This window comes from Sturnus vulgaris, chromosome 1 (genome assembly GCF_052056855.1).
Source record: "Sturnus vulgaris isolate bStuVul1 chromosome 1, bStuVul1.hap1, whole genome shotgun sequence".
Classification (NCBI taxonomy): domain Eukaryota; kingdom Metazoa; phylum Chordata; class Aves; order Passeriformes; family Sturnidae; genus Sturnus; species Sturnus vulgaris.
Window position 1 is genome coordinate 82640673 of NC_142243.1, and position 11497 is coordinate 82652169.

At 40.2% G+C, this 11497-nt stretch overlaps 2 protein-coding genes across 2 annotated transcripts in view; both read left to right on the forward strand.

The window, feature by feature from the left end:
• Positions 1 to 7109, forward strand: part of LOC106863747 (unconventional myosin-X-like) — a 95838-nt gene extending 88729 nt beyond the window's left edge. The window contains exons 5-6 of the mRNA XM_088170823.1: positions 5857 to 5991; positions 6960 to 7109. Coding sequence (XP_088026949.1) covers positions 5857 to 5991; positions 6960 to 7101 — 277 coding nt within the window. The 3' untranslated portion in view covers positions 7102 to 7109. The remainder of the gene's footprint in view (positions 1 to 5856; positions 5992 to 6959) is intronic.
• Positions 7110 to 8090: 981 nt separating this feature from the next.
• MYO10 (myosin X) overlaps positions 8091 to 11497 on the forward strand; it is a 63595-nt gene continuing 60188 nt past the window's right edge. The window contains exons 1-3 of the mRNA XM_014893083.2: positions 8091 to 8205; positions 8872 to 8975; positions 11010 to 11139. Of these exons, the coding sequence (XP_014748569.2) occupies positions 11016 to 11139 (124 nt within the window). The 5' untranslated portion in view covers positions 8091 to 8205; positions 8872 to 8975; positions 11010 to 11015. The remainder of the gene's footprint in view (positions 8206 to 8871; positions 8976 to 11009; positions 11140 to 11497) is intronic.

Consider the following 11497-nt stretch of genomic DNA (forward strand, 5'->3'; position numbering starts at 1 on the left):
ATGCTGGGACAGAGAGGGGATGAGGCAGAGTGAGAGCAGCAGATTTTGCAATAGGCTGTTTCTACTGACATTTCAGATTATGGGCCAGGTTGCAAGGCTTCGTGGATAAGAGGGGGATTTGGTGTATGCAGTTCAGCACCCAAGCTGTTGTTAGAAATGTGGATTAGCTGCAGCACAGCCAGATCTGCTTGCAGCTTTCTGCAGGCTCTCAGGTCACAGTGCCCACCTGCACTCACCTCTCGGCAGGTTCTGCTTTGCAGTGACACAAAGCTGAAGAGCGTGTTTTTTCAGCTTTCCTTAACTGTATTTCTCCTTCTTAGTACTTAATACCTAGTTCTGTATATATAAAGGTGAGTTCAGGTAAGAGTCCAAGCAAAAATGAAATTCAGAGAGATCTTTGTCATGTGACAATAGCTAGCCTGGAGTCATGATTTTTTGTTTTATTGCCAGGCAGTTACTTGTGAACAGCCTGTGTATACAAATTTAGGGACCAAAATAATTTCTGGTGGCTATAGGTATTTTTGCCATTCTGTACTAGCCTCAGTATTTTACCTTTCTTTCATTCCAGTTCCTCACAAGCTGCCAAGAGGAAAGCAGGTTATGCCCTAAAATGGACATAAGCAGAAGTCTGTGAAGTTCAAGGGGAGTCTTCAGCACTCTCTGCTCTGTAAACCATGTGTATTGGTGCAGATAAGCCATAATATGGAGAAGTTTTGTATTAGGAATCCATTTTAAAATTGTTTACTCTGGTCATGGATTGAAACAGTGATTTGTGTAAGTTCTGTGTTTCAGACAAGTGGCACAATACAACCATATAAGGGTATCTTGTTACTGTTGTTACTGCAGAAATTGAGGAAACGTGCAATTCAAATTAAAAAAATTGAATGCTGAATATGCTTTCCTAAAACAGCATTATCTGCTCTATCTGTGAAGGACTCAGAATAGGATTATTTAAAATTACTGAAGGTTTCCATGGCCTCCCTACAGTTTAGTAGTCGCTGTTGTCACATACCTAATTTAAGGCATAGGAAGTGGAGGTATAACAGTGTGCTTGGCAAATTCAGCATCCTGGTCATTCCTGCATCTTCTCCTGGCTTAGAATTAGACGTTGCAACAAGTCACTGTACTGTCACTGGAACTTTCTTGGTTACTACTGACATTTGAAAAATAAAGTAGCCATGTGAAGCTCTTTAGTGTTTGAATTTAGACAAATATTCTGGTCTTGCATTTAATGTAGGAGATGATAAAGAGGAAAATTCTGTTGCGTCTCGAAAACACAGTAGTTAAAATGAGGGAATTAATCGGGGAGGTGTCACGTTCTGATAGGCAGTTTGAGCTGCTCCTGACCTTGGGATCTCAGCACGCGGTACCGAATTGTAACAGCCCCACAAAAGCAGGAGCCGGGAACGCTTTCTGATGATCCTCTGGACTTGAAGTGCCCCCTGCTGGTCCCCAGAATCAGCTCAGCTTTGGTTGGGAGCTGCTTTCTTCAGGCCTTGGGTTCAAAAACCTGTGAAAAAGCTTCTAGTGTTTTGAAATATTAATGTTGCGATATTTTTCTGGCTGGGGTAAGGTGAGAGGGTGAATTGCAGAACACAAATTAGAAAAACTCTGAATACAATTTAAATGTGAGACCATTTTTTCCAGTATAACTGTCCAGGTCAGAGGTGAAAAGGAAGGAAATACAGAAGAGATGATAAATCAAATCACCCAAAGATGCTTATTTATTGGTGTGTGTAACAGGCATTAAGTCATGATAATGCTGCATAAAAAGGACTTAGCAGCCTAAAATGTCAACAAAACGGCACACTGAAGAAGCTGTACACGGCTGGTGTATTAGAATATATACATAGTTGTGAAATGGTGTTTTAAGTCTCCCAGGCTAAAAAAACTAGAGTTTTTCTGTAGACAAAAACATCTGCATCAGTGAATTCTCAGTTTCGTGTTGGTCTGAACCATTAATGCAGGGTCCATTTTCATTTAAAATGGGGGAAAAAAGCCCACTGTACTAAAATCATCTTCTGATTTTTCAGCTGGATGCCTCAGGAATATGAAGGAAGTCCTTCTAATTTGAGCAATGGCCAAACAGCCTGTCCTGGTGTAGGAAAGGGACTGACCGTGATTAGCTGAAGTTCACAAGTTCAGACCAAGTTCAAACCTCCACCTATAGCCTTTGTTACAACAATAGGAAAATAGGTTTAGTTTGGATTTTTTTGCTGCTCTGTTTAAGGTGATCTAGTCTATGCACAAGCAAACATGTGCTCTTCTGTCAGATAAAAGTGCAATTGATCCACGTCAGAGCACTCTCAAAGAAGTGTAAAAGGAGCTGCAGCCAGTGCTCTGCATGATTTGTTCTCTCTGTTATTATCTGATGGCCTGAAACTTTTTGTTGTTGTTTTTCAACAACAAGCTTGAAAATCAATATGAACCAAACCCTTTATATGGGACCCAGACCTGTGATGGCTGTGATGTCCTTGTGAGACTGATGCACCACGGTTCAGATGTGCATTTGATGAAGTGTACTTGCAGAAGGGGCCTGTTTTGTCTGTGTGTATCTCTCTTGGGGTTTTAAAGGTAGCAGACTGTAAGGCCCCAAAAACCTTATTTGATGAGACTCTTAAAAGGACTTACAGTTGTTCATGTACTCAGACACGTGGGAGAAATACTGACAAGATATTTTCAAGGGGTCAAAACAACAAAAAACTTCACTGGCAACTTTAAAAATCAGAGAACTCCTGCAAAGGTTTAGCGCAGCATTCCATCAACATAAAACAGTTCTCAAAACATTAACTTAGCCCTTTAACTTTGCAAACTCTAAGCTCATCCAATTTTAAGTTACACAAAACTCCCAGAAGAGGGAATTGGAGGAAGAAAGAGAAAGAAAAGAAAAGATACAAAAAATAGCATGTATGGCTACTACTCCTGGTTCCAGCGATGTTAGATAGAAATTCCAAGAGGAGGTAGAGTCAAGACATGTGCTGGCCTCCTGTCTCAATTCAAGTACCCTTTGGCCTTCTGGGTCCTTCCCCCATGTGGGGCTTCTGGTCATTTGGCCCTCAGGAGCTGCATTAGGAGTTCCAGAGGTGCTCATGGAGCAGTGCCTTTGGTGTGCCAGTGATTAGCAGCCACTACAGACTGTTCTGTCTCTTGCCCAGACAGAACAGGGAAGTGATTTTGTGTTACATCCTTCAGAATGAGGAGTCTCCCTTTTTATGCTGTGGCAGTCATGAGTCCAGGCTGCTGTGCCCTTAGCCCTGCATAGAACAAGTCATGGAGAAAGTCTAAAGATCTTCTAAGTAGGGGCCTTCTGGCCTGCTGTCAGAATTAATATGTTCACAGTCCTGAATGTAGTGATGTGGAACAAGCTGGGCACTTAAACTCATGGGCTGGAAAGGTCGCTGGAAAGGTTGCACTAAAAAATTCACCCTTTTACTGACCTTGTAGGCAAAAGCTTTCTAAGGACTCTGAAAGATTGATCCCATGTAACTGTGAAAGTGAATAGAATGGAGTGGTTACTACTAAATGAGTAGAGAACATTGTGTAAATCCATCCTTTGGACTTTGTGGAACTGAAGGTGGTTCAGAGGAAAATTTTAAAAGTAATAAAAAGTATATAACGTGGGAAATGGCTAATGGAGACAGGCGCCTTGAATTTGGAGCACTAACCATCAAGTCATGCACAGCAGAAAGAGCACCAGGGTGAATTGTTGGTTTCTCCTTCCACCATGGGAACTGAGAGATATCAAATGAAGCTAATAGGAGGTGGATTTGAAAAAACAAGACCATTTGCTTTTTAAGGGAGTATGGCTAGAGACTCATAGAAGATAAATATATTGAGGGTTACAAGACACATAAAAACAGGTTTAGATCAGGAAGCCTCTGACTAGCAAATAACTGGAAACTGGAAGAACACAGAAGGGAAATAATCCTATGTCTTCCATGGGCATCTCCAATTGGCAACTGTCAGAATAGGACACTGGACACATTCAGAACCCAACCAGTTGTGAGTCTCTCCTGTTCTAAGGAAAAAACAAGAGCATGCAATGGTGCATAATGCCAGCTATACCAGAGAGAGGTGCAGGAGATATTTTTCCATTGCTTTGAATATCTCACTTGTAGAATGGCTCTCAATTATAGTGGGACAACTTTTAGCTTACATAGAACTACAGATTCTCCAGACCAAGGGACAGTGGGTGGGGGCAGAGGAAGGGTGAAAAGAGGTGATATCCTCAGTGTCACCCTGTGCCAGCTGTTGAGCTATATGTATGGCTCAGAGGGAGAGAATTGAGCAGGAAGGGGTCATCAACCATCACTTGATGGTTTTTTGCACTAGACAAGAATAATGCAAAAGTTTGTGAAGCTCTCTCAAACCTACTAGTATAAATGTTTTTTTATGGTGAGTATGGAATGCAGGAATATTAAGTATTTACTTCTTGGGCAAAAGAGATGAGTGAGTGAGGGCCTGCAAAGAAAAAGAGAAGGAATGCTGAAAAGGCCAGACATCAAAGGTAGTATTACATAAAAAACACTACAGGATTTGTTTGATGTGGTATAAATATAATGGGTGAATCACATTTGCTGGAGCATATTGGTGGTTATGAAGATGTCTCATTATGCTTCCTGAATGTCTCTTCCCTAATTTTATTGTTGACATTCATTTGCAGGAAACTGTCATGCTGGTTTTTTGGGCAGTACCTTTCTTCTTTGCTTTTTACTAGAAAGCATCATTATACTTTGTTGTAACCTAAAATCAGTGGGCTGATTACTCAGCAATGGCACAGCAAAAGACTGTCAAATTATGTAAGCGTGCTCCACATGCCCAGTTGTGTTCCATCAAAGTCAGTGATGAAATTCCCACTTGCTACAGTAGAAAAGGTGAAGCAAGACCAAAATGTACCCTCTTTCTTTGAGACTAGACTGGAATTAGGTACAGCTTAATTAGGAGCTAGGCCACCACTTAGGATACAATGCTATGACTATAGGTGAAGAGTGAGCAAACTTTACCTGCAAGTTACATTTCTTAATGGCTCACAGTGTGTGTTTAGGATACATAATTGAAGGGAAAGAGTACTGGGGAAATGAGCCAAATCTAAACTTTCCCTTTTTAGAGTTTTGATTTTGAAGAGAAACTGTGTGTATTGCCTTCTGTTTGTATCAGCAGGGTTGCTTATTAACAGTTGTTTTTAAAATGTCAATTTAGCATTATCAAATAGCTTTGTTCTCCTGTGGGTGATGATGAGAGGTTTTATATCTCTGATGGTAATGAGAGGTGGAAGTTGTATATTTTGAACTCACATGGATCTGGTTTGTTTCAGTAGGTATATAAAAAGTTCATTTAAAGAGTATGTAGTTTGTTAAGAATTTAATTATTAATTATACAAGTAGCCTTTATGCGATAGAATGTGCATTGGTGTCTCTAACTTCTTCCTCCTCACAGCAGGGCTCTTCATTGGCTAGATTGCTGCAATGTATCCCAAACTTTCCCATCTTAACTCTTAGTTTGGTCTTTATCCCTGACCATTGCCCTGCCTTTGTTTTGCCTTTAACATGAAGATGAGAAGTGTTGGATAATTGTTTGCATTGAGAGAAATCTTTGTTTCCACCTAGGTGTGTGTACATATGCAGTCAGTGCCTTGAAATGCTGTCTGAGCAGTGGTGTGAAGCTTAAGCACAGCTTGGCTTTTTCCCTGAATGTCATATTCAGGAAGTTTAACAGGGTGTTCTGGCTCCATTTGACCATCACTTCTAATCACCCCAGTCTTCCTGACCTCCTGCAATGTGGAGTTTGGGTGGCCAGCCAGAGGGCTTCTTCACTGGCCACTGGGACTGTGCAAACCATTTCCTCCTCTTCTTTCAGTGGCGAAAGTGGTGCTGGTAAGACAGAGAGCACTAAGCTGATTCTCAAGTTCTTGTCTGCCATGAGCCAACATTCACTGGAGCTGTCCTCCAGAGAGAAGACCTCCTGTGTGGAGCGAGCTATTCTTGAGAGCAGGTATTGGATCTTTCAATACATGTTTTTTTTTGACATTGAAATAAGAGCTTGCAATGTATTCAAATATGTGTATGTTTGCTGAACAGTAAAATGTATGCTGGAGAAAGGGAAATACTCCATTAAACAAAATTACCTGGTTGCTCTAGAGAGTTATGAGCACAGTGGTATCTCTTAGTGAAGCAAAAATACGCAGAGTTTTGAAATGGGTGAAGCTTTAATGGTGGCTTTTATTTTTGTTTTGGGATAATCAGAGTAAGAGAAATGGGTGATGGGAGGGTTCAGTTTGGTTCAGTTTGTGTATCCTGAGGATACGGTAGAACAAGATACAGCATGGTGAGGATAAAGTGCTCAAGTGGTAAAAACATGCTGAGGAAAGGGAGAATAAGGAGAACTGATAAGACAGATTAGTAAATGCATGAGATAAATTGGACACAATCAGCACAGGCAAAATAGAAATCTTGGTGTTCATGTGAAATGACATGGTTCTAAACTATTTAAAAACAAAGGCAATCTGAGATGCTATTACTTTTGTTTATCTTGCTTCATCTCTGCTGTACGTGCTGTATCTTGATGTAGTTTGTTTTTTTTTAATTGCCCTAGGACAAGGACTCCTTACATCTGTCTAGCAATTTGCATGTGCTGAGATTTCTTGTTTCTATCATTTGAGTACTGCAGTAAGAATCGTGTGCATCTTTTGAGCGATGACAAAAGAAGTAGCAGTAGGAGTTACTACTCTGCAGCTGCAGAGTAGTTCAGTATGATTTATCCTGTTGCATGAATACTTGCATCTTTTGCTAGGAAACTGAGATGGCCATTGCTAAATGGAGGGTAATGCTGGGATGTAGGCTGCTGCTGAGGAGAGTGTCAGAGGGGAGTTTGTCAGAGTGCTGTTCCTTTCACCAGCCCCATGTGAAGCTGTTGGCATGCTGGTCACACGTTAACACTCCTGTCGTTCTCTGTCTTCACAGTCCAATTATGGAAGCTTTTGGCAATGCGAAGACTGTTTACAACAACAACTCAAGTCGCTTTGGGAAGTTTATTCAGCTGAACATCTGTCAGAAAGGAAACATTCAGGGAGGAAGAATTATGGATTGTATCCTCATTTTGTGATTTGACCCCGTTTTTGGGAAGCAACCATGTACCTCCTTGATGGAGGACTGAGGGAGAACTGGCTTGCCTTTGTCTACCCTTTCACCCCATCCTGAAATACACACAGTTAAATTGAGCTGATGTAGGTGGGAAGGAGAAGCAGCAACACCAAATCCACACATGCTTTTGTGGTGGTGTGGGATGTATGTACTCATGGAGGAGCAGCATTTTGTATTGCTACCCCTAGCGTGACATGGCTCATGTGCGTTTCCCATGTAATGAGCTAAAACAGCCTGAGTCCTCGGGAATAACTTGAGGTCAGCCATTTCCCTCATTACTGTATCCAAAGATAAGCTGCTTACTTCTCTGGAAAAGTACTTGAAAGAGCAGAGCTGCTCAGTTTCTGCAAGTGTCAGTGTGGGTGGGTTAAATCCTCGGATTTGTCCTGCATTTGGCAAAATCAGGCTATGAGCCAGCTCCACCAGAGAACCAAAGGTGTGGGGATGAGGAATATTCCAAGGGGTTTCTACGTGGTGTTATAAACATAAACTGCTTTTTCAGTGGCAAAAAATATAATTATTGAGTTTGTTTCCAAGCTTTAGGGGGGAAAAAAAGCAAAGGAAAACAGATGTTATTTAAGATGCAGAATCTGCCAAGTCCAGTTTTGATGGGATGGAAGAAAAGGTGTTGATACACTGATACTAGAACTGCTACAATATTGTCATTGTTGCTACTTTGTTTATCTTGTTAGAGGTGTATTGTATGAAACAGGCTTAGCATGTAGTAAGAAAAGACCATGATAGTGTTCCTATTGTCTCAAATGAAATAAGGAAGATTATAAAAAATTTCTGCATTAATCGATTTTACTTTATTCCTTGACTGAAGCTTTTCTTGCTGGCTCCAGATTTATTGGAAAAAGTAAGTTGATGTTTGCTCTTGCTTACTTAATTGTGTTTGATTTAATTTTTGTCTGAAACTACGGATAAAAAATTTGTCTTTGAAATGATCACTTAAGTGAAAACTATTTTTTACTTTGACAGAATCGTGTAGTAAGACAAAACCCCGGGGAAAGAAATTATCATATATTCTATGCTCTGCTGGCAGGGATAGAAGAGAGAGAGAAAGGTGAGTGGCAAAGCACAAGTCACACAAGTGTAGTGGTTTTCTGCTAGCAGTCAGCAGTGCTGACAGCAGTGGAGAATTTAACTGCAGAAACCCACTAACCCGAGCTGAGAAATAGGTTATTTATTCAGCTGGGATTCAGTGAGTGTGAATTTGAGCTCAACTTGATAAAGGAACCCACTTAGCTGAAGAATGTCGCTGAGCTGACGGTAGTTTTCCTCCCAGCTTCTGCTGTGGCCTTGGGAAAATTACTTGGGGACAAACATGCCTCATTGTGTTAAAACTGAATATTTTTGCTGGTACTAAATAACTCCACAGCAACAAAGATAAATAATTCTGGTTGCTCTAATCCTTTCTCATAAAGAATAAATCCACTGAACAAAAGAAATGACATTTGTATATGTGCAAAATTGCCTAAAGCTGTCTCATCATCTCCCTGTGGGCCTGCTGTCTTTGCATGCTAAAAAGTAGAGTTAACTCTATTATGCAACTAAATAAAACAAAACCCAGCAAAATAACCCCCTATCTGATTTTAATATAAAAACTTGTCTTGTGCATTGTCATAATTATTGAGCAAATGAATTGTGAACTGTGTAACTCTGACATAGTAATTTGTGGAGTACTTTTGTTTTGGTATTTCTTTTCACTCCCCCTGTTTTCTCTCATTAGATGCTTTTTACTTATCTGTACCTGAGAACTACCACTACCTGAACCAGTCTGGATGTATAGCGGATAAGACAATCAGTGACAAAGATTCTTTCAAGGAAGTCATTGTGAGTTGCTTCCCTAGTTCTTTTGCTTTAAAAGTGCTGGAAGTTCAGGTGTGTGGGGCCCATTGGCAGGGCAGGGTACAAAGCCTTCCTGTGCTTTCCTCCATGTGCAGCTCTCTCATTGAGGCATTAATCTTACAGGGACTTGTATTTTCTCAAAATGCTTCATTTTCATTTTGAGCATGCTTCTTTCCTCCAGCATTTCATTTTTACTCTGTTGTTTCAAAGTGTGCTGTAATTCAGCAAAATGCTTATGTTTTGAAATGAAACAACAGTATCTGTTGGCAAGTCAGTAAAACTTCTACATGCCTTTGCCTTTCCCTGCATTGTGTCATATTACATATATGTATGTATGTATATACATGATTGTTTTTCAGTCTGAAAGCTTTGTCCGAATCATGTGGCATCTACTGGGTGGAGTCTGCAGTGCAGCACACGGAGCAAAGCACCCACGACTCTTTCAGTTGCAGCTGGGAAATCCACTTGTGTGGAGTAACTTACACAATAGTTATGAAAACATAAGCACAGATTAAAAACCCAGGTCCTGATAGAATCTCTCTGAATGGCTTTGTGTCACACCTCCACAGCAATTAGTCCATACTGACCACGCTAATTCAGTATTGTAGCACTGTGGTGATGTGTTAGATTTTAAAAATCAGATAAAGCATTTGGTTTTATGCCCTTCACCAAAATGTTTTTGCTTAGCTATGTTAATCTTTTTGCCAAATTGACAAACTGATGTGTAGTGGATGCAGCAGATTTTTTCAGTGTAAAAATCCCTCGTCTTGTATGGCAGAAGGAAGTGTTGGAAACGTTGGTAACTCACCTATATTGTGGTCACACGCTGAAGTTGATTATCATGACATTTAATTTGTGCTAATCATCCTAGGCTGGGCAGGCCATGAAATCAGCTGGGCAGGTGATGTTTGCCTGCTGCCTGCAGCGTGAGCAGGCTGGGAGCAGGGCTGCCAGGCTGCATTCCCAGAGCAGGAGGTGGGCAGAAACCCCCACAGCTCACCCTCACTTGTCTTTTCCTGTTAAAGTCATCTCTTTTGCCTGTTTTTATTGCAGTGTAAGTCTTGGAAATGTTACTTAAGGTAAACCTTTTTTATATAGGAGACAGGAAGATGAACTTGTAATGCTGCTGCCCTTTTGTTGTGAGAGGTTTTCTTTACAAAGTAAACCTTCAAACACTATCTCTACTCTGCTTTGAATTGTGGGATGAGTCTGAGGCTTTTCCATTTGTAGTGGATGATTTATGAAAGATAAAATATGTCATCTGTCAAACACCTGCAGTGACTATAACATGATGAATCTGACTAAGGGTACAAAACTGTGATCTGGTCTCAGACAGGCTCATATTACACCCAAATTTGGAAAATTTGGTCATTTTAAGAGGCATACAATTACCCCTTCTGTGTCAAAGAAAAGCATGTGTTCCTCTTGTTTTAATGTTTCTTTTAATATTTTACTATTTGCTCTTCTCCTTATTTATGTAGTTGAGCCTTGATTGTTGCCATATTGTTTATTCATAAGTTCAACACTTTTTATATGAATACCTTTCTTCCTCAGTTTGATGGGAAGTTGTCAGACCACATTGATAAAGGTGCATGTTTGGGCACAAAAATAATGAAATCTTTCATGCTGCTGTATTTTCTCCCCCATGCCTTGTTATCTACAAGGCCAATAGGCAAATTTTGGTAAAAACTTGCAGGAGGTAATCAATTAATAATTCAAATTATAGTAATTGCATCTTGCACACAACTCAGTGGGTCGTTCCAATATTTATATGATTTTAATGATGAATTTGAAAGCAAATTACAACTTCATTACAGCATCAAAATGAAATTTCTTAGAGGCAGAGTGATACTTACATGTTCCAAGATGTTCCAGTGATGCCTTAGAGTGTATTCAGTTTGGGATGGAACCAAAGGAATGGACTTGAGCCAGCTCTCTTTTAGTCTTGACTTGCTTTCCTAAGGACTCCCATTTTTGAGTCTGTGCATATTATTTGAAGAAGCTCACATGTCATTCCAGACTGCAATGGAAGTGATGGAGTTCAGCAGGGAGGAAGTACGAGAAGTTCTGAGGCTGCTGGCTGGCATTTTGCATCTGGGAAATGTTGAGTTCATCACTGCTGGTGGGGCACAAGTGTCCTTTAAAACAGGTGAGAAGGCTGTGCATCCAAATCTAAATGTTTCTTGGGGTTCTGAAAGCCTTATTTGTTGTTAGTATATCTGAACATAGCAAGGATAAGGAGTGAAAGGGTTTTACTGCTTTTTAACATCTGTAAATGTTGATTAAAATGTTACTTTGGGAGGGTGAGGTTTTACAGATAAGGCAAAGTAGTCTGCTGCTGGATGCTAGGTCTTAATTTGGGAAGTCCTTGGGCATATATTTATTCCATTAACAGTAATGAAATTCTATTTGAATCTAATTCCTTCTTTGAAATATTCTCAAGCTGATGGAATATAAGTACTCAAATACATTCCCTAACCAAGATCTTCACTGAAAGTATCTTTTTT